A 26079-nucleotide genomic window follows, 5' to 3' on the forward strand; every position below is an offset into this window, starting at 1 on the left:
TGATTACCACCGGCATGGGAATGTTGAATGGAATGCGAGATTATCAGGCTGAATGATTTTGTCATAATCATTTTTACGTCTCCCCATGTCTTACGTAGGTCATGTAATTCTTAAAAATTCATTCATTGATACTCCTTAAATATATCATGAATAATGGGAAGGGAGTGAGAATAATGAGAAAAGATTATGATTGAGGCAGAAAGGAAAAGGATCATACAATAGGAAGCTCTGAAAATGAAAAATATAAGTGAAGAAATAAAGGATGTAATTTACTCACCTGAGATAGCAAGTAAAATAGTAGCAACTATAGATATTGCTAATAAAATACAAAGGAACATCATACGCTTGTTTGTAACACCTGAAACAAAACAAAACAAAAAAACACTTAGATTAAGAAACAGGTAAAAGAAAGACTAAATTTGCATTCAAAACCATACCTTACAAACTTCTTTAGGCAATTTATTCTGATATTTCACAAGGAGATGACACAAAATGTACTTTTCTGTTTGCCATATGAAAAAACCCTGGTTTTTTCTTTTGGCTGAAATTTCTCAGGACATCCTTATATCCAATCCAGATGTTATTATGGATTTTACTGCCACAGTCCAAGGAATCAAATATAGATGACTTTTTCGGGTAGAATTTCCTCAGGCCTGAAGCCACCCTCAGGCCTTCAATACCCTTCCTCTATGGTAAAATATTAGCATATCCTAACGTTCCTTGAATATTTCTAAGAAAATCTACTTTCTACTCAATGAAAAGTTTATTTTAAAGGATAGACAACACAGTATATTTGAAAGGTCACAGAATAATCAAAAAAATTTAGAATTGAGGTTTTTGCCGCAAACAAGCAAAGGGAACTTGGACATGTTTCTGTTGTTGTTGTTTTTCTGGTCCTGTATTCTCTGATCTGCAAATCTGATAGAACAGAATAAATCTCTGGTGAGGAATTGTTTTTCTTTTACTAGTATCCATTCAGGAAGAAAAATACGGTGTGTAAGTTCTTTGAAATGAAACATTTTTTAATTTCATATGATTAAAGTATTTATCCTTAATGTAAAACTTCGTGAAATGTAAAAAATGATAGAAGATACTTCAAGATAGACTATAAACTTATTGAGAACATTGATTCTTCCTGTCTTTTTCACCTAGTGAAGAACTAGTTTTTTTTTATTGAACAAATTCTTTCCTTAGTAGATGTATAAAAGAAAATGAAACTTAAAATAGATCTCAATTTACACTGCGTAGAGATAGCCAGCATTATCATTTGGATTAACTAACATCCTTCCACCCATATATCTCTTTAATCCATTTTTACACATATAACCTCCCTCCCACATACACATAATTTTAAATGAGTACAATCATCTTGTGCCCATTGTTTTAAGTTCTAATGTTTTCTGTTAACACTTTGCTGTTCTTCCCATCTGTGGCAAATTGTTAAAAGTGGCCCCCAAAGAATCAGGTCTTTCTGGGTCCACCACCCCTTTGACATACGATCTTGCTACTTCTCACACCAAGAGGTATTTCCCAACACTTGAACTGGTCTTGTGAATATGAATATGAATTTGAACTGGTCTTGTGTCTCGCTTTGACCAAGAGAATGCGGTAGAAGTGATACTCTGGGACTTCAGAACCCAGACCTTAAGAGACCTTGACCGTTAAATAACTCTCTCTCCTTTTTTTTTTTTTAATTAAAGGATATTATGTGCTATGTTTTCAGGTCTGGTTTATAACAGGAATTAAATAAAAGAAAGCTTTTATTATTTTTTTTCTTGTGTTAGCTCTCCCATTTTTCCATATTTTAATTACTGTGTGTGCAGGAGGTGAAGATTATTTACTGCTGTATTAAGCAGAATTAGTTTTTACATACATATTCCTATTCACTGTTTCAAGTAGGTCTTTGGCTCTTTTGGTATCCTTTTCTCCAGAATGACTGTTGAAATCAGTGATCCTTTCATTAAAAAAAAAAAATCCTATCTTATTAAAGGGACTATTTTGAGAATCATAAAGGGCTTTAAATAAGACGAAATACTTCTAAGCCACAAGAAGAAAGAAGCGGGTGCCCATCCTGACAATATGAGAAATGCTTATTTCCATGTACAGGTGATAAGAGTTCTTTCTATCTCAAAGTTGGCAAGATACTAGATCATTCATATTTGTGGAGCATATGGAGATATCCTGCCTGCAGATAAACCAGCCTCAACAAAGATGCATGTGCCATGAATGGGGCAAACAAACAGAGTGGCTTTCCTTGTAAGTTTAGCACAGAAATAGCAGAACTAGAACCAAAGGGGTTATTGGTGTTGGGATATATCTTCTCATAAGTCATCAGTAAAAAGTGTTGACTAGAAACCCTCTTGATGCTTTTGGGCTTACAATACCTGAGAAACTCCATATAACGCTGGAGGAAACTCTCCATTCAGTTCGGTGTCACCAAACCACCAAGATTAATTATCCTGTCAGCTCAGTGAGATGGGGACTTGGAGTGACATTTAGTTTGATTTAAAGATCTAAAGAATTGGAAATTTATTTCGCTTCTGAATATGCAGGTTCACATTTAAACCTGCTACATGTTTATTTAATCTGTCCACTTCCTGAGCCCTAAAATCTAGTTTTTGACACAGTATAAACAGCTTTCATTTTTAAAGTTTCTTCTTTCTACTCTTTTACTCAATCCTCAATACCTGTACACTGCACAAATATCCAAAAAACAAAAACAACAGAAACTGTGGGTCCCTCAGTATGAATTTAGTATTAAAAGATGAATTTCAAAGAAATTGTTCATAATGTGTTCAACTAAGGAATGTAAAAAAACAGATAATATCCCGGGGCCGCTCAATAAAAACCTATTGAATTAACAATGTAACTAAAATAGTTCTACATGCATTCCTGTTATAATATAAACAGCTAAATATTCCAATTATTTTTTCCCATAGAGAATCTTCCCTGACAACTAATTTCTCTCAGTTTCTGACTGTGATCGTCTCCAAGGAGAGATAAGAGAAAAGATCCAGGGTGACCAATGAATTTAAAACCAAATAAAATCCCCTTTTTTTCTTAGTTTACAGCTATAGAAAAAAATCATAAAATACCAATACATAGAAAGAATAAAAGATAATATTTAAAAAATACAAACAAGTTAAAAAATGAATTCTATCACACTCTAAGTAACTACTATTTCAATGGTGTTTAAAATTTCAAATTATATATCTATAGATAATATTATACATACTATATAATATTAAGTAACATATATTTATGTGGTATATATATAATTTATACATAAAATATATAAGTTCATACTGTTGATTGATATATAATGTAGAAATTAACACTGGTTTTATGAGCGGATAGAAAGCATTCTTAAAACTTTTGGTTTACATATTTTCACATTATCATCTAATATTTGATCCCATCGTCCCTAACCCTCTTTGATCTACTCTTAGAATTATTAAATTGTCAAAAGATGAGGAATAAAGTATTTATGCATTCCAATATGAACTGCAAAAATATTTTTGACTGTTGCATAACTGGTAGGCGGAAACAAAATTAAACGGCAAATTTTAAAACTCACCATAGTCACTAAATCACAGATAGTTTTATTAAATGCATTTTAGCTTCATTTCCCCCCCCCCCTTCACCCTATTTAAGGAGCCCTGTTGAAATAACTTTGAAAGATTATCCTGTTAGATTTAGAATTTGGATCTTACCTACTCTGAACTTGCTGTTTAATACATCCAGTGCTACCAAATTGTTTTCTAAGGTTTTTTTTTTTTTTTAAGTACACTTTCTCTCCTTCTCCATTTAAAAATCACCAGAGACTTCTCAAGAATATTAGGGTACCAGCAATTGTTTAGATAAGCGTAGAGGAGGGAGACATTGTTCTGCTATTAAGTACCTCTAAAGAGTAGTTTATCTTGACTCCACTCATGGTCCATAAACAATCTTTTAAAATATTACAGATATTTGCGAATTATTTCATATCATGTATGTATTCTAGGCATTGAATGACTGTGGTTCATATTTAACATCTCCTGAAGGACAGGTTTTATTGAATACTTAGTAAAAGTGAAATTAAATCTTGAATGGTCTTACATTATGGATAATCTTCCTCCATTATCAATTAAGATACCATAAAGTGAATCTGAATTAAAAGGACAAAATAGTCAATTACAAATTTTTATTTATGGTGAAGTTAACTGGAAATAGAATTTTTTTTTGCCTTGATGGAAGAAACTACAAAACCCCAAAAAGTCTTCAAAACTTTTAACAGTATGCTTCATGATTTCCATTAAAAAAACCTTCATTCAGAACAACTGAAAATGTTCTTACCTCGTGTCTTTTCATCAGCTTCTTGTCTGCTGTTACCAGTTTGCAGCTCCACTGCCTCCACAGCAGCTGACGGGTTGTTTGATAACACACCGTCCAACATCCCTCTTCAAAGTTTTAAATTCATGTAAAAAAAAGTTGTTTTTACAGCACAGCTCCAAACTAGAGTTATGCTACTTTGAAGTAAAACACGCTTTTAACTGATCTCGCAAAAGAAAAGTAATCATGTGATGAAGATTGAGTCATACTATAATCTAGAAAAAGTTTGCTTCCTGTGAAAAAAACACAAAACAATTACTGGAAAGGAAGGAAGTTTCACTAAATACTGAAGAGCAAGAAACTGATATATTCTTAGTCCCTCAACAGAGGATCCTCATCTGAACCGTACAGTAAAAAAAACCTTCAAGGGGAATTTTAACTCTCCCGAGAGTGACGTAACTAGTGTCCTTCCAGAGCCACGGGAGATAAGAATACTAATTAATTAAAAGGCCTGCTTTAGGACGTTATGGTTTCATTATCATGTGCTAAGAAAGACCATCTCAAAGGTGATGAAATTAAAGAGAAGAAAGCTATGCTTTAAAGTAGCTACTGAAGCATTTTCTGTCAAAGACAAACATATGCAGCAGTGCGCGCATGCGTGCGTGCGCGCGCGCGCGCACACAGGCAGAGAAAAAGAAGAGAAAAAGGAACAGGAAGTTAAAAAGTACTCAGAATGTTATCATCAATATTCAAGATGATAATGCTGTTATGCTAGTGTTATCAGGACACTGTTTCCTTTTCAAATCTCTCCTCATCAGAATTTTGAAGTGATTTCCTATTTCCCCTCAATATATGTAAATATAGTCGTCTTGGTGTCTGTGGGGAATTCGGTCCAGATCCTCCCCTCCCTGCCGCGGATACCAAAATCCGGGGATGCTCAAGTTTCTTACCGTCTACTCTCCCGCCCGCCTTGGAATTCTCCATCCACGGATTCCCATCCGCAGCTGGTTGAATCCCCGGTGTGTAAGCTGCAGATATGGAGGGTGAAATGTATTTATATTAAGAAGAAAACTAAAGAAAAGCAGCTGGTGTCCCACAGGCTGCTTCGGGATGAACACCACCTTTGTCTGATAGGCACACTGAGAGGGGAAAAGGAAATAAGAACAGAGAGGAAAGTGGAGTACAAAGGAATGAAAAGAAAGAAAACGTGAAGAGAATAAGAAGTGAAGGATTAAACTCTTCTGGTGGTCTCAAATATATACCTTTGGTCACTTCTGTCATCACCCAAAGTGAAATTATACAAGGTAAACTGCAGAAGGAAGGACAGATAAAATTGTTTCCATTTGGGGACAGAAAGAAGACACAAATTTGGAAGGAAAAATGAACATATTCTACTAAGTCATGACCAAAACATACTATCCCTAGGACTATTAGGAATGCATATATAGGAGAGCACAGGAGTACCTCGTTTTATTGTGCTTTGCAGATACTGCATTTTTTTTTTACAAATTGAAGGTTTGTGCCAACCCTGTGTTGTCAGAAGACGGTGAGCATTTTTCAGCAATAAAATATTTAATCAAGGTATGTACATTTTTTAGACATAACTATTGCACATTTAGTAGACTACAATATAGTATAAACATAACATTTATATGCACCAGGAAACCAAAAAAGTCGTGTGACTTGCTTTACTGCAATGTTATCTTTATTGCAGTGGTCTAAAACCAAAACAACTACATCTCCAAGGTTTGTGTGTGCAGGGATTGCATTATCATGGTTGAGTGAAGTTTACTTTTGTTCCTGAGGAAGGTCAAGATATAAAATTTGACTCGGAGTATAAAACATTTCCAGTTCCTCAGAATGTTCCCTGATGTACCTTTGCAGTTCATTCCCCTACTCCATGGAGCCAGGCAGCCCCTAACCTATCAATGGAGATGAGTTTTGCTGGTTTTAGAATTTTATATAAATGGAAACACACAGTTTGCATTCTTTGTGAGTTTGGTGTCTTTTGCTCAGCATAATGTTTTTGAATTTCATCCATATGGTTGTACAGACCAGCAGTTCATTCTTTTTTATTGCTGCATGGTATTTCATTATGTGGATATATGAAAGTTTGTATATCATTTGCCCATTGAGTTGTTTCCAATTTTTTGCTATTGTACATTAAACTGGCATCACTGTATCTGTTAAAAGTCTTTCTGTGGACATTTATTTTCTAATCTTGAGGAAATATCTAGGAGTAGAATTGCTAGGTCATATAGAAAATATGTATTTGTGTCTCCCCCTCTTTTTTGTGATAATAACACTTACATGTGATCTGGGAGGTGATGGCTGTGTCTATCACCTTGGTTGTGGTGATGGTATCATGTGTGTTTGCATATGTCCAAACTCATCAGATTGCATGCATTAAATACAAGTTTTTTGGTTATAAATTCTACCTCAAGCTTTTTTTTTAATGATAATATGTTTAAGTTTATAAAAATATAACATTATCCAAAGAAGTTGTACTATACCCACCATTAATGTAGAACAGTTCCAGTTACTCCACATCAATGGCAACATTTGATATGGTCAGACTTTTTAACTGTAATCATTCAAGTAGGTTTGTAATATTGGGCGGTTTCTATGATGCAATTATGCCCAACGTGGCTGATTTCAAGCTACCAGTGTGACATCACTGAATACCAGAATTGAAAAGAGTTGTGTAGTAGTACACCACTACACAGTATTTCTATTATACAGATATAATAGATGGAAACAACTTCATGCATAGATAATAGTAAAAATAATCAGAAATTCATGAGTTCTGTGTTTCTATTGTCTTTGTTTCTAATATGATTTATTTAACTTTAAGTTTAGATAATGTAATTTTCACTAATGGCTATGATTAATGATTGGACTTAATTATTGAAAGAGAAGTGAGGTCCTCAGAAGGAAGACCTCTTTAATTCTGTGACTAGGATAAATCATAATGATTCCCCCAGTCCAACCCTAAAGCAACTTGTATTAGTCTTCTCAGGCTGCCATAACAAAATACCTTGTGGCTTAAACAATAGACACTTATTTTCTCACAGTTCTTGGAAATCCAAGATCGAGGTGCCAGATGGTAGGTGTCTGCTGAGATCGCTCTTCCTGGCTTACAGATGGCTGCCTTTTCACGGTGTCCTCATATTACTTTTTTTCTGTGTGCAGGAAAAGAAAGCACACTCTCTGGTGTCTCATCCTTCACTAATAAGGACACCAATCCTATGAGATTAGGGCCCAACTCAATGTCCTCACTTAACCTTAATTATCTTGATAAAACCCTATTTCCAAATACAGTCACATTGGAAGTTAGGGCTTCAATATATGAATTTGGTGGGGGACAAAATGTAGTCCTTAATTTTCCATCCTCTGGCTCCCAAACTTCATGTCCTTCTCATTGTTAAATACATCCATCCCATCCCAATAGCCTCAAGAGTCTCAGCCCATCCATCATCAATTCCAAGTCCAAAGTCTCAGCCAAATCAGGTATGGTGAGGCTCTAGGTGTGATTCATCCCAAGGCAAAATTCTTCTGTACCTGTGAAACTGAAACCATCCAAGTTATGCGCCTCCATAATACAAGGATAGGAGAGGATCAAGATAGACATAAGATAGACATTCCCATTCCAAAAGGGAGAAATCAGAAAGAATAAAGGTGTGATAGGTCCCATGCCAATCCAAATCCTAGTGAGGCAAGTTCCATTAGCTCTTAAGCCTCAAGAATATCCTCTTTGACCTGATGTTCTGCCCTCTGGACCTACTAGGGCAGCAGTGTCATCCCCAGGGCCTAAGGTGGAGGCCCTGCCCCCTCTACTCTGATGATAGCCTTGTCCCTGAGGCTCTGAGTGGGGGCAGCCTGGCCTGCTGGAGCTGAGGAGGTGGTCTCACACTCAGAAATCGAGGAGGAAAAAGTCTTGTCCCCCACTCCCCACCCCTGCTTGTTTCTGTATGCTCTGGGCCTAGGGTGGGAGTGGTAGCCCTGATGATCTCCAAATTGTCTTCAGGACCATCCTTCTTGAAGGATAAAGCATGTTCACAGCCGGATAGCTGCATAGAATCCCAGAAGTCTGAGAACCTTCCTTTATTTCATCCTACCTCTGCTCCCTTTATTTCAAATTTGCAGTGTCTCTGCTGGTGTATTTCTACCTCTATCCCTGGCTTCTGATGATATGGTTAATTACAATCATGGATAATCTCTTTATGGAATGGTTGTCCAGCCACACCCTTGGTATCTTCTCCAGAGCATGCTTTCTCATTTTCTGTATATGGATAGGCTGAGAATTTTCCAGATTCTCAATTTCTGGTTCCTCTTTGCTTAATGATTTCTGAATTTATCTCTCTCCTCTCACATTTTACTATAAGTAGTAAGGACAAACCAGGCAGGACCTTCAACACTTTGCTTAGATATCTCCTCAGCTAAGTATCCAATTTCACTGCTCACAATTTCTACCTTCCACAAAACACTAGCACATAATTCATCCAAGTTATCTGCCACTTTATAACGAGGTAGTTGAAAAGAATCAAACAAAATAGCCACCTTTACCTTGCACCGTAGAGAATTTTAACCAGAAATGAACAAGTCTTTCCATTTTCATTCACCAACATATCCTGTGTGGTTTTAGACAGCAGTGCCTGAGTAAGTTTTGATTATTTTTGGACTTCCTTTTAGTTTTTGGTTCATTGTGCCTAGGAGAAATATCCAAGGCTGAGGCTATTCTCCATTTTCTTTTCCCATTTTCTGGGTAATATCACATGAAAACATTCGAGGAAATGGAGAATGAAGATGGTTATATTAGGGGATATATGTATATGTATAGCTGATTCACGTTGCTGTACAGTAGAAACTAACACAATATTGTAAAGCCACTATACTCCACTAAAAATTAAAGAAAAAAAAGATGGCTATATGCTGCTGGAATTCAAGAATCGCTTCAAATCCAGAAAAAGTTCTAAAGGTAGGAATATTGTTCCCCTTCATTCACACTCCAGTTTAAAATTGAGTTATTCTCTTAGGAGAATAATTATCTTTGATATTTTTAAGTGCTAAAATTAACCATATTCTGGCATTTTAAAAGACGTTCATAAATTGTCTAAGATAAATTGTTCAGACTCATGTAAGCATCAACAGTAAAAAGACAATTCTGCAACCATGATGCCAGAGAAATGCTAACAGTATAATGTATAATCCCATCAAAGTAGTAGCATGAGAATAAGAATGTAACTTTCAACTAAAAGGTCAAAAATAGTATTTTTACATAAATTATTTCTCCTACAAAACATAAGAAAGAGACGCAACTATCTGGGTGTGTTATCTACATGAAGAGGTAGGTTATACTTCGAAGGTAAAGAACAAGTACTGATGGTGGGAGTAGCAGTGGTATATAGTGTTTTACAGCCCTAAAAGCATTTTTATACAGACATGTTGTATTTTTTAATCTTCACAAAACATCGATGGGATTGGCAGAATAATCCATTGGAAATGAGGGTAGGGTAAGAAAAAAGAAAACATTTATCTTTGCTCCTTGAGGCTGCTGTATCTGGGACAAGGTTGTTTTTGGGGTTTTGGTCTTTATTTTAGATCTGTTACAAGTTCTATAGACAAGTTTAATAAACAACATACTAGTGTCTAAATTTACTCTTTCTAAAATAAATTATTTTATTTTATTTTTTTAACATCTTTATTGGAGTATAGTTGTTTACAATCTTGTGTTAGTTTCTGCTGTATAACAAAGTGAATCAGCTATGTGTATACATATATCCCCATATCCCCTCCCTCTTGAGCCTCCTTCCCACCGTCCCTACCCCACCCCTCTAGGTCATCGCAAATCACTAAGCTGATCTCCCTGTGCTATGCAGCTGCTTCCCACTAGCTATCTATTTTACATTTGGTAGTGTATATATGTCAATGCTACTCTTTCACTTCGTCCCAGGTTACCCTTCCCCCTCTTCATGTCCTCAAGTTCATTCTCTACGTCTGTGTCTTTATTCCTGTCCTGCCCCTAGGGTCATCAGAACAATGTCTTTTTTAGATTCCATATATATGGGTTAGCATATGGTATTTGTTTTTCTCTTTCTGACTTACTTCACTCTGTAGGACAGACTCTAGGTCCACCCACCTCACTACAAATAACTCAATTTCATTTCTTTTTATGGCTGAGTAATATTCCATTGCATATATGTGCCACATCTTCTTTATCCATTCATCTGTTGATGGACACTTAGGTTGCTTCCATGTCCTGGCTATTGTAGCTAGTGCTGCAATGAACATTGTGGTACATGTCTCTTTTTGAATTATGGTTTTCTCAGGGTATATGCCCAGTAGTGGGATTGCTGGGTCATATGCTAGTTCTATTTTTAGCTTTTGAAGGAACTTCCATACTGTTCTCCATAGAGGCTGTATCAATTTACATTCCCACCAACAGTGCAAGAGGATTGCCTTTTCTCCACACCATCTCCAGCATTTAATGTTTGTAGATTTTTTGATGATGGCCATTCTGACGAGTGTGAGGTGACACCTCATTGTAGTTTTGATTTTCATTCCTCTAATGATTAGTGATGTTGAGCATCCTTTCATGTGTTTGTGGCAGTCTGTATATCTTCTTTGGAGAAATGTCTATTCAGGTCTTCTGCCCGTTTTTGGATTGGGTTGTTTGTTTTTTTGATATTGAGCTGTATGAGCTACTTGTATATTTTGGAGATTAATCCTTTGTCAGTTGCTTCATTTGCAAATATTTTCTCCCATTCTGAGAGCTGTCTTTTCATCCTGTTTATGGTTTCCTTTGCTGTGCAAAAGCTTTTGAGTTTCCTTAGGTCCCATTTGTTTATGTTTGTTTTTATTTCCATTACTCTAGGAGGTGAGTCAAAAAGGATCTTGCTATGATTTATGCCATAGTGTGTTCTGCCTATGTTTTCCTCTAAGAGTTTTATAGTGTCTGGCCTTATATTTAATCCATTTTGAGTTTATTTTTGTGTATGGTGTTAGGAAGTGTTCTAATTTCATTCTTTTACATGTAGCTGTTCAGTTTTCCCAGCACCACTTACTGAAGAGGCTGTCTTTTCTCCATTGTATATTCTTGCCTCCTCTGTCAAAGATAAGGTGACCATATGTGCATGGGTTTATCTCTGGGCTTTCTATCCTGTTCCATTGATCTATATTTGTGTTTTTGTGCCAATACCATACTGTCTTGATTACTGTAGCTTTGTAGTATAGTCTGAGGTCAGGGAGCCTGATTCCTCCAGCTTTGTTTGTCTTTCTCAAGATTTCTTTGGCTATTCGGCGTCTTTTGTGTTTCCATACAAATTGTGAAATTTTTTGTTCTAGTTCTGTGAAAAATGCCATTGGTAGTTTGATAGGGGTTGCATTGGATCTGTAGATTGCTTTGGGTAGTATAGTCATTTTCACAATGTTGATTCTTCCAATCCAAGAGCATGGTATATCTCACCATCTGTTTGTATCGTCTTTGATTTCTTTTATCAGTGTCTTATAATTTTCTACATACAGGTCTTTTGTCTCCTTAGATAGGTTTATTCCCGGGTGTTTTATTCTTTTGGTTGCAATGGTAAATGGGAGTGTTTCCTTAATTTCTCTTTCAGATTTTTCGTTGTTAGTGTATAGGAATACAACAGACTTCTGTGCAGTAACTTTGTATCCTGCTACTTTACCAAATTCATTGATTAGCTCTAGTAGTTTTCTGGTAGCATCTTTAGGATTCTCTAAGGATAATATCATGTCATCTGCAAACATGACAGTTTTACTTCTTCTTTCCTGATTTGGATTCCTTTTATTTCTTTTTCTTCTATGATTGCTGTGGCTAAAACTTCCAAAACTGTGTTGAATTATAGCAGTGAGACTGGGCAACCTTGTCTTTTTCCTGATCTTAGAAGAAATGGTTTCAGGTTTTCACCTTTAAGAATGATGTTGGCTGTGGGTTTGACATATATGGCCTGTATTATGTTAAGGTAGGTTCTCTCTATGCCCATTTTCTGGCAAGTTTTTATCATAAATAGGTGTTGAATTTTGTCAAAAGCTTTTTATGCATCTATTGAGATTATCATGTTTTTTATCCTTCAGTTTGTTAATATGGTGTATCACATTGATTGATTTGCATATGTTGAAGAATCCTTGCACTCCTGGGATAAACCCCACTTGACCATGGTGTATGATCCTTTTAATGTGCTGTTGGTTTGCGTTTGCTAGTATTTTGTTGAGGATTTTTACATCTATGTTCATCAGTGATATTGGTCTGTAGTTTTCTTTTTTTGTGACATCTTTGTCTGGTTTTGCTATCAGGGTGATGGTGGCCTCGTAGAAGGAGTTTGGGAGTGTTCCTCCCTCTGCTATATTTTGGAAGAGTTTGAGAAAGACAGGTGTTAGCTCTTCTCTAAATGTTTGATAGAATTCACCTGTGAAGCCATCTGGTCCCAGGCTTTTGTTTGTTGGAAGATTTTTAATCACAGTTTCAATTTCAGTGCTTGTGCTTGGTCTGTACATATTTTCTATTTCTTCCTGGTTCAGTCTTGTAAGGTTGTACTTTTCTAGGAATTTGTCCATTTCTTCCAGGTTGTCCATTTTATTGGCATATAGTTGCTGGTAGTAGTCTTTCATGATTCTTTGTATTTCTGCAGTGTCAGTTGTTACTTCCGCTTTTTCATTTCTAGTTCTGCTGATCTGAGTCTTCTCCATTTTTTTACTTGATGAGCCTGGCTAATGGTTCATCAATTTAGTTTATCTTCTCAGAGAACCAGCTTTTAGTTTTATTGATCTTTGCTATTGTTTCCTTCATTTCTTTTCCATTTATTTCTGATCTGATCTTTATGATTTCTTTCCTTCTGCTAGCTTTGGAGTTTTTTTGTTCTTCTTTCTCTAATTGCTTTAGGTGTAAGGTTCAGTTGTTTATTTGAGATGTTTCTTGTTTCTTGAGGTAGGATTGTATTGCTACAAACTTCCCTTTTAGAACTGCTTTTGCTGCATCCCATAGGTTTTGGGTCGTCATGTTTTCATTGTCATTTGTTTCTAGGTATTTTCTGATTTCCTCTTTGACTTCTTCGGTGATCTCTGGGTTATTTAGTAACATATTTTTTAGCCTCCATGTGTTTGTATTTTTTACAGTTTTTTTTTTCTGTAATTGATATCTAGTCTCATAGCACTGTGGTCGGAAAGATACTTGATATGATTTCAATTTTCTTAAAATTACTTAGGCTTGATTTGTGACCCAAGATATGATCTGTTATGGAGAATATACCATGAGCAATTGAGAAGAAAGTGTATTCTGTTGTTTTTGGATGGACTGTCCTAAAAATATCAATTAAGTCCATCTGGTCTAATGTGTCATTTAAAGCTTGTGTTTCCTTATTTATCTCAATTTGGATGATCTGTCCATTGGTGAAAGTGAGGTGTTAAAGTCCCCTACTATTATTGTGTTACTGTCAGTTTCCCCTTTTATGACTGTTAGCATTTGCCTTATGTATTGAGGTGCTCCTATGTTGGGTGCATAAAGATTTACAATTGTTATATCTTCTTCTTGGATTGATCCCTTGATCATTATGTAGTGTCCTTCTTTGTCTATTGTAATAGTCTTTATTTTAAAGTCTATTTTGTCTGATATGAGAATTGCTACTCCAGCTTTCTTTTGATTTCCATTTGCATGGAATATCTTTTTCCATCCCCTCACTTTCAGTCTGTATGTGTCCCTAGGTCTGAAGTGGGTCTCTTGTAGACAGCATATATATGGGTCTTGTTTTTGTATCCATTCAGCCAGTCTATGTCTTTTGGTTGGAGCATTTAATCCATTTACATTTAAGGTAATTATCAATATGTATGTTCTTATTACCATTTTCTTAATTGTTTTGTGTTTGTTTTTGTAGGTCTTTTCCTTCTCTTGTGTTTCCTGCCTAGAGAAGTACCTTTAGCATTTGTTGTAAAGCTGGTTTGGTGGTGCTGAATTCTCTTAACTTTTGCTTGTCTATAAAGCTTTTGATTTCTCCATCACGTCTGAATGAGGTCCTTGCTGGGTAGAGTAATCTTGTTTGTAGCTTTTTCCCTTTCATCCCTTTAAATATGTCCTGCCACTCCCTTCTGGCTTGCAGAGTTTCTGCTGAAAGATCAGCTGTTAACCTTATGCTTTTAACATCTTCTTTTGTATTTAATTTTGATAGCTTGATTAATATGTGTCTTGGCGTGTTTCTCCTTGTATTTATCCTGTATGGGACTCTCTGCACTCCCTGCACTTGATTGACCTTTTCCTTTCCCATGTTAGGGAAGTTTTCAACTATAATCTCTTCAAATATTTTCTCAGACCCTTTCTTTTTCTCTTCTTCTTCTGGGACCCCTATAATTCGAATGTTGGTGTGTTTAATGTTGTCTCAGAGGTCTCTGAGGCTGTCCTCAATTCTTTTCATTCTTTTTTCTTTATTCTACTGTGCAGCAGTTATTTCCACTATTTTATCCTCCAGGTCACTTATCCATTCTTCTGCCTCAGTTATTCTGCCATTGATCCCTTCTAGAGAATTTTTAATTTCATTTACTGTGTTGTTCATCATTGCTTGTTTGTTCTTTAGTTCTTCTAGGTCCTTGTTAAACGTTTCTTGTATTTTCTCCATTCTATTTCTGAGATTTTGCATCATCTTTACTATCATTACTCTGAATTCTTTTTCAGGTAGCCTGCTATTTCCTCTTCATTTGTTTGGTCTGGTTGGTTTTTACCTTGTTCCTTCATCTGCTGTGTGTTTCTGTGTCTTCTCATATTGTTTAACTTACTGTGTTTGGGGTCTCCTTTTCACAGGCTCCAAGTTCTTAGTTCCTGTTTATTTTGGTGTCTGCCCCCAGTGGCTAAGGTTGGTTCAGTGGGTTGTGTAGGCTTCCATGTGGAGGGGACTGGTGCCTGTGTTCTGGTAGGTGGAGCTGGATCTTGTCCTTCTGGTGGGCAGGGCCGCATCTGGTGGTGTGTTTTGGGGTGTCTATGAACTTAGTATGACTTTATGCATCCTCTCTGCTGATGGGTGCGGTTGTGTTCCTGTCTTGCTAGTTGTTTGGCATGGGGCATCTAGCACTGGAGCTTGCTGGCCATTGGGTTGAGCTGGGTCTAAGTGTTGAGACAGAGATCTCTGCAAGAGCTCTTCAGCAGGAGCTCTTGATATTATGTGGGGCTGGGATGTCTCTGTGGGTCCAGTGTTCTGGACTTGGCTCTCCCACCTTGGAGGGTGAGGCCCAACACCCGGCTGGTGCACCAAGACCCTGCCAGTCACACGACTCAGAAGAAAAGGAAGAAAATAAAAGAAAACCAAAAAAACCCCAAGAACAAACAGATAGAACCCCAAACCAAATGGTAAAATGAAACTAAATGGACAAAATCACAGAAACATACACATACACACTTATAAAAAGGGAAAACAAACAAACAAAAAGACTAAAAAAAAAAAGAAGAAAACGAACAAACAGAATCCTAGGAAAATGGTAAAAGTAAACCTAAACAGACAAAATCACATAAAGAAACATACACATACACACTCACAAAGAGAGAAAAAAGGAAAAATATAAAATAAATAAATAAATAAATAATCAAAATATAAAAGGAAGAGAGCAACCAAAGCAATAAACAGATCCACTAATAAAAACTGGTTAATAATTATTTGAATATCAAATCACTTGACGTTCTCATTGTCAATAGTATGGCAGGTTGTCTGGCTAGAATGCTTCTAAACTGAGATAATATTCCTATGATGTCTGCATATAAAAAGGTATCTTTATTTTGTTTGTGGAAAGCATATATATATCCATCTTATTCAAAAGTGCTAGCAATGTGGACAAAAATAGGTAAAATTGAAAGAGGATAGTAACATAATATCCCTGTTTAACATATTTGGAAGTTCTCTGTTTACCCCTCTGTAAAGAGACCATTCCTGCCAATGCTGAGCCAAGGGAGTACTACGACATAAATTCTAGATAAGCATCATTAATCAGAGATCTATGCTGTTTAGGTTGATGCTGAGTCCTGTCCAAAATATCAAAGCCAGGAAGATAAAATATAGCATATGTAAAAGTGGAATAACATGGCAATATTCCCAGTACAGTGACTGGTACATAATAGAACTTCAATAAATGTCCTTTTATTTGTATAGTGAGTCATTAAAATGAATAATATACATGACAGTACCTGATATATATATATATTATTCTATGTATAGAATATAAATTATATATTTTATACACTAATACCTAATGCTTTTAATATATTACAGTACATTATATATGCATTATATATTATTCATATATTTATAAAATATAAAATATATGTATACATAAATAATATATTCTATATATTATATAGAGAATTTAATAAATCATTTTAAGCCATCAAAAAATCACCAAATAATTAGCAAAGCAAGACAATTACAATACAATCCAACACATTCAATAACATTGTTTTGTACTGTAAATATTTTTTATTTTCAATTAATCATAAGTTTCAGTCATAAATTAGGTTATAAATTAAAATTATAAAATAAAGATTAAATTAAAATATATTAAAGGGAAAAGATTATACATAAATTAATCATAAATTCTAATGCTGTCTAAAATGAACATGGATTTTTCTCTGTAATAAAAATAAAACAGAAAAATGTTTATAAAGTGAACAATCAGAGAGTTCTAAAATTACTGAAAAAACATTTCAAAGTTTCAGATTTCTCCCTGTATCTACATGTTATTGTCTCATGCTAGTACTTGGATACATTGGGATCCTTATTTTCATGACAGCAGTGATTGGCCTGAACTTTTGGGGTGAGTATGGAGTCTTTATTTTTTCACTTTCAGAAAAAAAAAATTGATCTTTAATTCCTTTTAATATCAAGATAAGCTCCACACTGTAGCTCAATATTGGTAAATTAAACTGGCCAGTCATATATATCATATTATAAAGTTATTTTTAAATTAAGAAAAAGTAAGAAACACTCAAATATAAAGTTAACATTTATTCCACATCTCTTCTTATGAAGAACCTCCAGTAAAAGATTGACATTTTATAAAAAATTAATGATGTATTTTTACAAAAACTATGTGCTCACTGGTATCACTCTGAGAGACAATTGTTTGAAAGTATCTGCACTTTTTTTTTCTGAAGTAGTATTTAATGTGTGTATTCTATAGTTGTTCTCTTTGAAACAATCAGACTAATTCATGGTTTCTAAAACTTTCTTTCTCTTGAAACCGTAGTTCTTGAAAATATAGGGCTCGATCATTCTCTTTGAGAAAGATGCTATTGAGAGAAAACCAATAAAATTTAACACATTGATGAAATATTAGTAGGGACAATATTCTTTCCTGTTGATATTTTTATTCTAATAAGTTAGTGGCAATTTTAATATTCATGTTTCTATTAAGTTTGTGCTTGTACTTTGACCAGTTTAAAAATATTTTCCATGCTTCCAGTTCAAAACAAAGTATTGACAATAAATATTTACATACACTCCTTCCCAAGATTTTATATTAGAATAGTGAAAAAAATAATAATAACAAAATAGAATAAATTAATAGCACAGAATGAAAGGGAAGAAAATTCTAAAGAAAATGAAAAGCTGATGGAATAGTGCTATTGGATAAATCAATGGAGAGAACCACAGTTCAGAGAAAGGGTGATAGATAGCTACAGTGTGGATGAAAGCCCTTCCTCACAGCCAAACCCAGGCAGGACACCACTTTCAGAGCTAAGAGTACAGAGTGTAAAGAGAAGTCTAAAGCAAAGTAATTAATGGAAAGACTTTAAGGAACGCTCTTTTAGACTGGTGTCTCGACAACCCCTTACTCCACTTACACTGTGGCATTTGCCACCCTATTGCATCAAAAACAAACAAACAAACAAAAATGCTCTTAAAACATATATATATATGTCTATATATATATATATATATATATATATATATATATATATATATAAAACTAGATACATAAGCTAGGGCTCCTCTTTTGTAGAGTGTTGGTTGGTACAGTAGGGTGTATGTCTCCTTGTTTTGGTTCTGGAGTGGGCGAGGGGAGTAGTGTATTGGTCTATTGACTATCTTAGCTATTTCCTGTGTCTTTTCTATCTAAAAACTCATGGTAGCTAACCAAATATTACAGAGCATAGAGTAATTGTCCAAAAAAATCAATAAATATAAATAAATATGAGAATATCTGAGACAAAAACACAAAATAATGTCATCTAGGAATGACAATATTTCTTTAAAAATTTCTCAGAAGACAAGAAAGGGGAAAAAAGTAGATATGAAATAATAAATAATAATAATAATATTTAAAAATTCAGGGGAAAAAGCAAACTCCCAAAACACAAGGTTTCAGCTTACAAGAGCCCACAAAATTCAGAATAAGATACAAAAATAGATATAAATAGATAGATTATGGATGGATGAATGGATGATGGATGGATGGATGGATGGACTGATAGATGATAGATAAATAGATGATATAGATAGATAGATGGTAGGCAGATTAGATAGATAGATAGATAGATAGATAGATAGATAGATAGATAGATAGAATAGATTCAGTGTATTTCAGGACACCATGGGTAAAGACATAATCCTAAAAGTTTACATGAAGAATTCATTTTCTACCAAAGAAAAGACAAATTTGCATCAGATTTTTAAATGTACATAAAAAGATACCACTTTAACACTGTAGCAGTGTTCTCAGAATTATAAACAAACTTGATTTTAACTTAAGTTTTCCATGCATTCTTTTGGAACAAATAAGGGGATGGGGCTAATTTTAGATAGAGTGAAGATAGCCCAAGAATGTAATGAAAAGACATGTCAGATTATCAGCGGTCCTGTGTTCCTGAAAAACAATTAATTCAGTCCGTATAAAACAATCTATAGATAATACAAATAAGAAGCTGAAGGAACTTGATATGGTAAAAAGGAGGCTTTTTGTGTGTGTCTGCAACAAGATGAAATAACATTAATTAAAAAGTTCACTGGAAAAAATAATATACAAAAAAGTAATAGGTATGAAGTTTAAGAATGCACACAATATTTAGAATTTTGATTAGTACTTAAAGAAGTAAAAACAGATATGGTAAAAAGTGGTTAATTCCGGGGAAGGAGGAGAGTAGAGGCATAGCAGAAGAGAGAATTTTGAATTTTTATTTGCGTGCCTTTATTTTGTGCTAGTTTTTTATTCTCATATACCTAGATTGCTATTCACTGACTCAGTGATTAGGAACACGGGCAGTGGAGACCAACTAACTGGGTTGGAATTTCAGCTCTGATACTTATCTGTTGTATGACTTTAGGAAAGTCATGTAATCTCTGTGTGACTCACTTTCTCGTCTGTAAATTGAGGGTGATAATAACATCTATGTCATAAGGTTTTGTTTTATTATATTCTTAGATTTGCATTATGAGAAATATAACTAAAAGTAGAGGGAATTATATAATAAATCTCCATGTGCCTTTCAAATGGCATCAACAATTATCAATATGTAATGAATATTATTTCATCTATGTCTCCACCAACATCATTCTCCCAAACTAGATTATACTAAAGCAAATACCAGGTATCACGCCATTTAATAGTTACATATTTTAGTATGTGATTCTTACAGTTAAGGGCTTAACACAATCCCAATGTCACTATAAGTCCTGTGCTCATTTTCTCTTAATGTGTAACAAATTGTCATACACCTAGCAGTTTAAAATCACAATTTATTGCCTCAGAGTTTCCATGGGTTGGGAGTCTGGGCACAGCCTAACTTGGTCTTCTATTCAGGATCTCACAGGATACAGTTTAGTTGTTGACCAGACCATGCACCTTTCTGGATCTAAGGTTCTTCTTCAAGCCCATGCAGTTGTTGGTACAATTCAGTCACTTGTGGCTGTAGACTGCGGTCACAGCTTTCTTGCTGGCTCTTACACAGGGCTGCTCTAAGCTCCTAGAGGGCCCCTGCATTTCCTTGCTAATGACGAACTCTTGTACATCCTCTCAAGTTATGGAAGCTTAATTCTTCAAAGACAATAGGAGTTATCTATCTCTTCTGAAAAAGCCCACTCCCCTTCTTAAGTTCTCATAGCTGATTAAGTCAGACCTACCTGGGATAATCTCTCTTTTCATCAACTCAAAATCAACTAATTGTGGACTTTTCTTTAGCCTTCAAAATACCTTCATCTTGTCATATAATATAACTTACTCATGGGAATGATATCCCATCATATTCACAGGCTCAAATCACACTGAAGGAGAGCAAATTACACAGGACAGCAAGCTTGAGGCCATTTTATTTTTTTCCAGCTTTATTGAGATATAATTGACATATGACATTATATAAGTTTAAGGTGTACAATGGGTTGATTTAATACACATATATTGCAAAATGATTTCCACTTCCATCACGTCACATAATTACCATTTCTTTTTTGACGTGAGTGTGGGTGTATGTTTAAATTTTGTATATACCTAGGAGTAGAATTGTTGAGTCACGTGGCAATTCTTTGTTTAATATTTGGAGGAACTGCCACTGTTTTCCAAAGCAGCTGCACCATTTTACATTCCCACCAAGAGTGTGACTCTTGGGGCCATTTTAGAATTCTGTCTACCACAATTCCTAAAACACGATTGACAATAACCTCTTAATATCATCTACTATCCCGTCAGCATTAAAATTTTTTTTTCCATTTCATTTGTTAGAATCAGAACAAAGACCACAACTGCATCAGTTAAAATGACTCTTAATCTATACATTCTCTTTTCTTCCTTTTATTTTCTTTTCTCAGACATTTATTTAACAGGGAAAAAAATGGGTCATGGTTGTGTCTAATTTCTCATATTCTGGATTTTTCTGTTTATCTCTATTGTGTCATTTAACACATTCCTTTATTTTATAAAGTTGTTTTAAAAAATGAATATATGTTAGGTGCTTAGAAACCTGCTTGGCCCACAATAATGGCATTATGTGTTAGCTGTTACTATTATGCAAGGCATCTGAGATAGGAATTGATACAAAGTATTGCTCAATAAATGTTTTTCTCCATTCTCATCCCCATGACATTTCTTCTTATTATAGAACATGGTACTTGAAGCTGAATTAACTTATAATAACTCTCTGGACAAGAAGTGTCCATATTTTGCATCCTTCTTTGGTTTTAACATATTAAACTGATCTTTTGGAGTATTTTCAGTGTGTTTTGCAGCTCTAGAACTGTACTTTACTGACCAGTCTATCAGTATCCATGTAATGGAATTACTTTGTCCAAATGACTCTTTCTCACCAATAACAGTGAATAAATATCCCCTCTCCAATCATAAATTGGGATGTATATTTGAGGTTATTTTATATCTTTTAGCACATGACTACATACTTGTACAGCTGAGATTGGAATCCAATTATCCTGAGTCATCAAATATTCTTGCCAGATTATAATTATTCAGGACTGGCAACTCTTGCCCTGGAACAATGAGTTAAGGATATATTAATATATTTATATTAATGAGTTAAGGATATATATAATATGTTTGATATATTGAAATTAGTCCATGATAAGTCTTTTTCAAGTCATGCTTGCTGATGTGACTTTGTTTTCCCATCTTAGTTGGACATATTAATTCAATTTCTTAAAATAAATTTTTACAAAATTTTAGGCTCAGAGATGACAGGCTAAAATATTAGCAACGAAAAGTATGACATGCTCTGACTTATAGGTATTTAATTCAATCATTCAACAATCAACAATTAGGCACTATAATGATACAATTAGGCACTATAATGATACAATTAGGCACTATATGATAGAAGATTCAATGATGAATATGACAGTCAACTTAAGAAACTTCCAGTCAGATAAAAGATTTGGAGCTGTTCACAACTGACTGGACATGGACAGTTCATCCTTTGCTAAGTGGCACCTGAGTATTATGAGTCTTAGAGGTGGCAGAAATTATGACTGGTTAAAAGTTTTGTTTTTGAGGTGGAAATACGATTGATCATTAGAAGTATAATTTAGAGGATGAAGAAGGAAGGGAAGGCTATTCAAGGCTAAGGCAACAGTGTGAATGAAAAGCACAGGAGAATAAAAGCAACCAACACAATACGATAAGGAATGGTGATGGTAAGTAATCTCGCAGAAATGAAGTGCAGGTTGTAAGGACAGCCTCAAGGAAAAGGAATTAGAACCAGATAGTGGAGAGGTTCAAACAACAGGTTTTTAATTTCTCAATTAGTTATAAACACTTAAAAAATATTATATATTTGTCTACCCTAGTTATGAGGGGGCAGAATTCATTAGCTTTGTTCTCTGCAACCCATAGCCCAAAACCCTGCCTCCATTCCAGGAAATACACAGATTATGAATTAATTATATTCTCGTTCTGCTAATAGAGGTGTCTTTTAATCACAAAAAGTGAGTTGGCAAAAATCTGTTTTCCAGTCAATCACATTTGATTTACTATTCATGCTTTCTCTATTGACTGTACCTTACTTGCTTTTTTCCCCTACTTTTTCCTTCAGGAAATAATTATGTGTGCCCAAATGACTCGCTATTGAACCAAGGGAAATGTTACAGGTTTTCAGCTTCTTCTAAAACTTGGAATGAAAGTCAACATGATTGTGCAAAGCTACAGGCATATTTGCCGGTGACTCAAAATTCAAAAGAGCTGGTGAGGAATCAAAAACAGGATCTAAGTGTCCAAGGGTGAATCGCTAAGTGCAATTCTAAGTGTGGGTGGTTTATAGTCATTGCTTTCGAACATTCCTTAATCATAATACAATTGCTATTGTTTATTTTTAAAAACCCTACTATTCTGAAAGAAATGATTATTTACCATTTCATTAATGCCTGGCTCAGTGCCTTAGTCTATAGAAGGCATCAAAATTTTTTAAAATAAATGAATGAATACACTATTTCTCCTATAGGAGTTCATACAGAAAAGTTTAAAATCTGGACAACCTAGTTGGATTGGACTATATAGTACATCCCCAGGAAAACAATGGATGTGGATAAATGAATATTTTGTGGAATAAAAAAAGTGAGTACTTATTTGAGGGGGAGGGATGGTGGCAGTATTGACGTTTTATTCATAGAAAGGTATTTTTATTTAAGCTTCTTTGCTTTCTAGCCTCTTTTTTTTTTTTTAATGGCTGTGTTGGGTCTTCGTTTCTGTGCGAGGGCTTTCTCTAGTTGCGGCAAGTGGGGGCCGCTCTTCACCGCGGTGCGCGGGCCTCTCTTGTTGCGGAGCACAGGCTCCAGACGCGCAGGCTCAGTAGTTGTGGCTCACGGGCCCAGCTGCTCTGCGGCACGTGGGGTCTTCCCAGACCAGGGCTCGAACCCGTGTCGCCTGCGTTGGCAGGCAGATTCTCAACCACTGAGCCACCAGGGAAGCCCGCTTTCTAGTTTTTTTATCTTTCTTCTTCCTCTCCTCCTTTTCTTTTGAAAAATTTTTTCTCTCCTTTTTTTTCTTTTCTACTTGTCTTTTTCTTCTTTCCTTTCTCCCTTTCTTCTTTGCTTCCTCTCCTTCTTCTTTTAACATTTACTAATGGGAATAGAAAGTGTGTATTATGGCACCTGGAAATTATTGTCAAAATGGTAATTATTTTAAAATTGTTAACCTGATTTAAATCTCATTTAAAATAATATTAAGCAAATATTTTCTATACACAAACTGCAAAGATAAAATTCACTTATAAATAAAAGCACCTGGAATATATAAAAACATCCCTTGAGCTGAAATCAGAAAGTGTGAATTTGAAATTTTGCCCTTAGAAAATTCTTTTAAACTTGTTGATATCGATTTTTTCACATGTATGAAAAGAACAATGAAGCTTTTCTCACAATGTTCTTGTGTGAACACTATAAGGTAATACATGTAAGAAGGCTTTAAAATTCTTAAGTATCATATACATTTACATGTTCTCTGTGCTTTCATTTTCTTTACATATTACCCTGCTAGAATACCTAAGATTTGGCAAGTCTGGAGCAAGGACCATGAAGTGATAGTTCATTTCCTTCTGGATATTTATCCATTCCTAGATATTTCTCTTCTCCATTCATTATCGTCTTTCACGAACGTAAAACTAAAGTATTGTGTGATAGTATTCATTCTTTGGACCTGCTTTGATTGCAAACTTGACAAAAATTAGTAAGAAATACCGAGGCTCTTTTTTTCCCCTTTTATTTGGAAACAAATATGTTGTTAGGGCAACATATCTCTTTTTAAAAGCTTTCATTTAATTATTCAAGGAAAAATGATACACAGATGGTTATAACAGTGTTTGGTTTTTATTTTTTTTAAACGATAATCAGTGCCTAGAAAGAATAGCTAAGGAAACAGCTCTCTCCAAAAGTATTCTATTCACACATTTTCCTAACCTTATCATACCACTGAAGTTAACTGAGGAAATTAACAGTTATCTAAACAGTTTCTACTTTAACTTAAAAAAAAAAAAAATCCCTAGTTTACTGCTTCACAACTCCCACTGGTATGTAAAATACCTGTCACCATGCAGTCTTTACCAAAAACTTTCATTTTAACATCTAATTACCTTTTAAAGGAAATTATTTATGCTGCTATGTGGAAAATGAATAGATGGGAAGTGAAATCGAAACTGAAGTTCAGTTAGAAGGCTATGACCAGAAAGAAAGAGAAGTATAGTAGCCTGGGCGAGAAGCGAATGGATATAAGGACTAACCTGGAGATAGGATACCCAGGACTTGCTGATACACGTAATTCGAGGGCTGAGAGGGAAGGAAGAGTCAGGGATGCTCCTGGTCTTCAGGCTTGAGCTCCCCTGGCAATGATACTCAGATAAGAGACATCCTGGGGGCTCCCCTGGTGGCGCAGTGGTTGAGAGTCTGCCTGCCGATGCAGGGCACACGGGTTCGAGCCCTGGTCTGGGAAGATCCCACATGCCGCGAAGCGGCTGGGCCCGTGAGCCACAACTACTGAGCCTGCGCTCTAGAGCCTGTGCTCCGCAACAAGAGAGGCCGTGATAGTGAAGAGGCCCGCGCACCGCGATGAAGAGTGGCCCCCGCTTGCCGCAACTGGAGAAAGCCCTCGCACAGGGGCGAAGACCCAACACAGCCAAAAATAAATAAATAAATAAATAAATAATAATTAAAAAAAAAAAAAAAGAGTTAATTCAGGTACTTATTTAAAAAGAATAAAAAAGAGACATCCTGGAGGGGAGGGGGTGGAGGACAAACAAATCAAGAATTCCCAAATACAATCACTGGCAATAAAAGAAGGGTCCATTCTAAAACCTCTGCAACATTCTGGCTGCTGAAGAAAAATACCTACAGAAGTTTGGCTGGGGGGAAACTTTAAGAAATCCAACCATTATTTTAAGATAAATGCTCTAAAGTCTGCCTTTTATCTCCTAGTTTTTCAATGACTGGACCAGTTGATAACATGAGCTGTGCTGTCATAACAAGAAATCAGGTGTATTTTGAAGACTGTGACTCCAAATTTAATGGCATTTGCCAGAGAGATGTTGTCTGAACACCAAAAGCAAACCTGGGCATTTAAAGAATTGGAAGAAATATGTATGGATGTTAACAGTCCCTATTCCTTTTTTTAGCGGAATACAAATTTATTTTTTAAATACAAATAAAAATTTTTCATGTATTTTGTTCAGACATAAAACTTCAAAATAAGAAAATATAACATTTTTAAACTAGAAAACGTAATTCCCTATCATTTCAGTGTCTAAAAGTAATTCAATTTAATCTTCTAATCCTGCTTATTCCCTATTCCTTGGGTTCT

At 35.2% G+C, this 26079-nt stretch overlaps 2 protein-coding genes across 2 annotated transcripts in view; one reads left to right on the top strand and one right to left on the bottom strand.

The window, feature by feature from the left end:
- The window catches only part of CLEC2B (C-type lectin domain family 2 member B), a 17630-nt gene extending 12287 nt beyond the window's left edge, over positions 1-5343 (bottom strand). Inside the window, exons 1-3 of the mRNA XM_068560423.1 lie at positions 5262-5343; positions 4336-4604; positions 278-358 (exon numbers count right to left, since the gene is read on the bottom strand). Coding sequence (XP_068416524.1) covers positions 278-358; positions 4336-4435 — 181 coding nt within the window. The 5' untranslated portion in view covers positions 4436-4604; positions 5262-5343. The remainder of the gene's footprint in view (positions 1-277; positions 359-4335; positions 4605-5261) is intronic.
- Positions 5245-25815, top strand: KLRF2 (killer cell lectin like receptor F2). Its single transcript, XM_068560925.1, has 6 exons — positions 5245-5334; positions 5827-5857; positions 22829-22977; positions 23234-23332; positions 24904-24968; positions 25698-25815. Exons 1-6 carry the CDS (start codon positions 5245-5247, stop codon positions 25813-25815), a joined length of 552 nt encoding a protein of 183 aa, XP_068417026.1.
- The last annotated feature ends 264 nt before the right edge of the window (positions 25816-26079 follow it).

The sequence above is a fragment of the Eschrichtius robustus genome, chromosome 13, assembly GCF_028021215.1.
Source record: "Eschrichtius robustus isolate mEscRob2 chromosome 13, mEscRob2.pri, whole genome shotgun sequence".
Lineage (NCBI taxonomy): Eukaryota > Metazoa > Chordata > Mammalia > Artiodactyla > Eschrichtiidae > Eschrichtius > Eschrichtius robustus.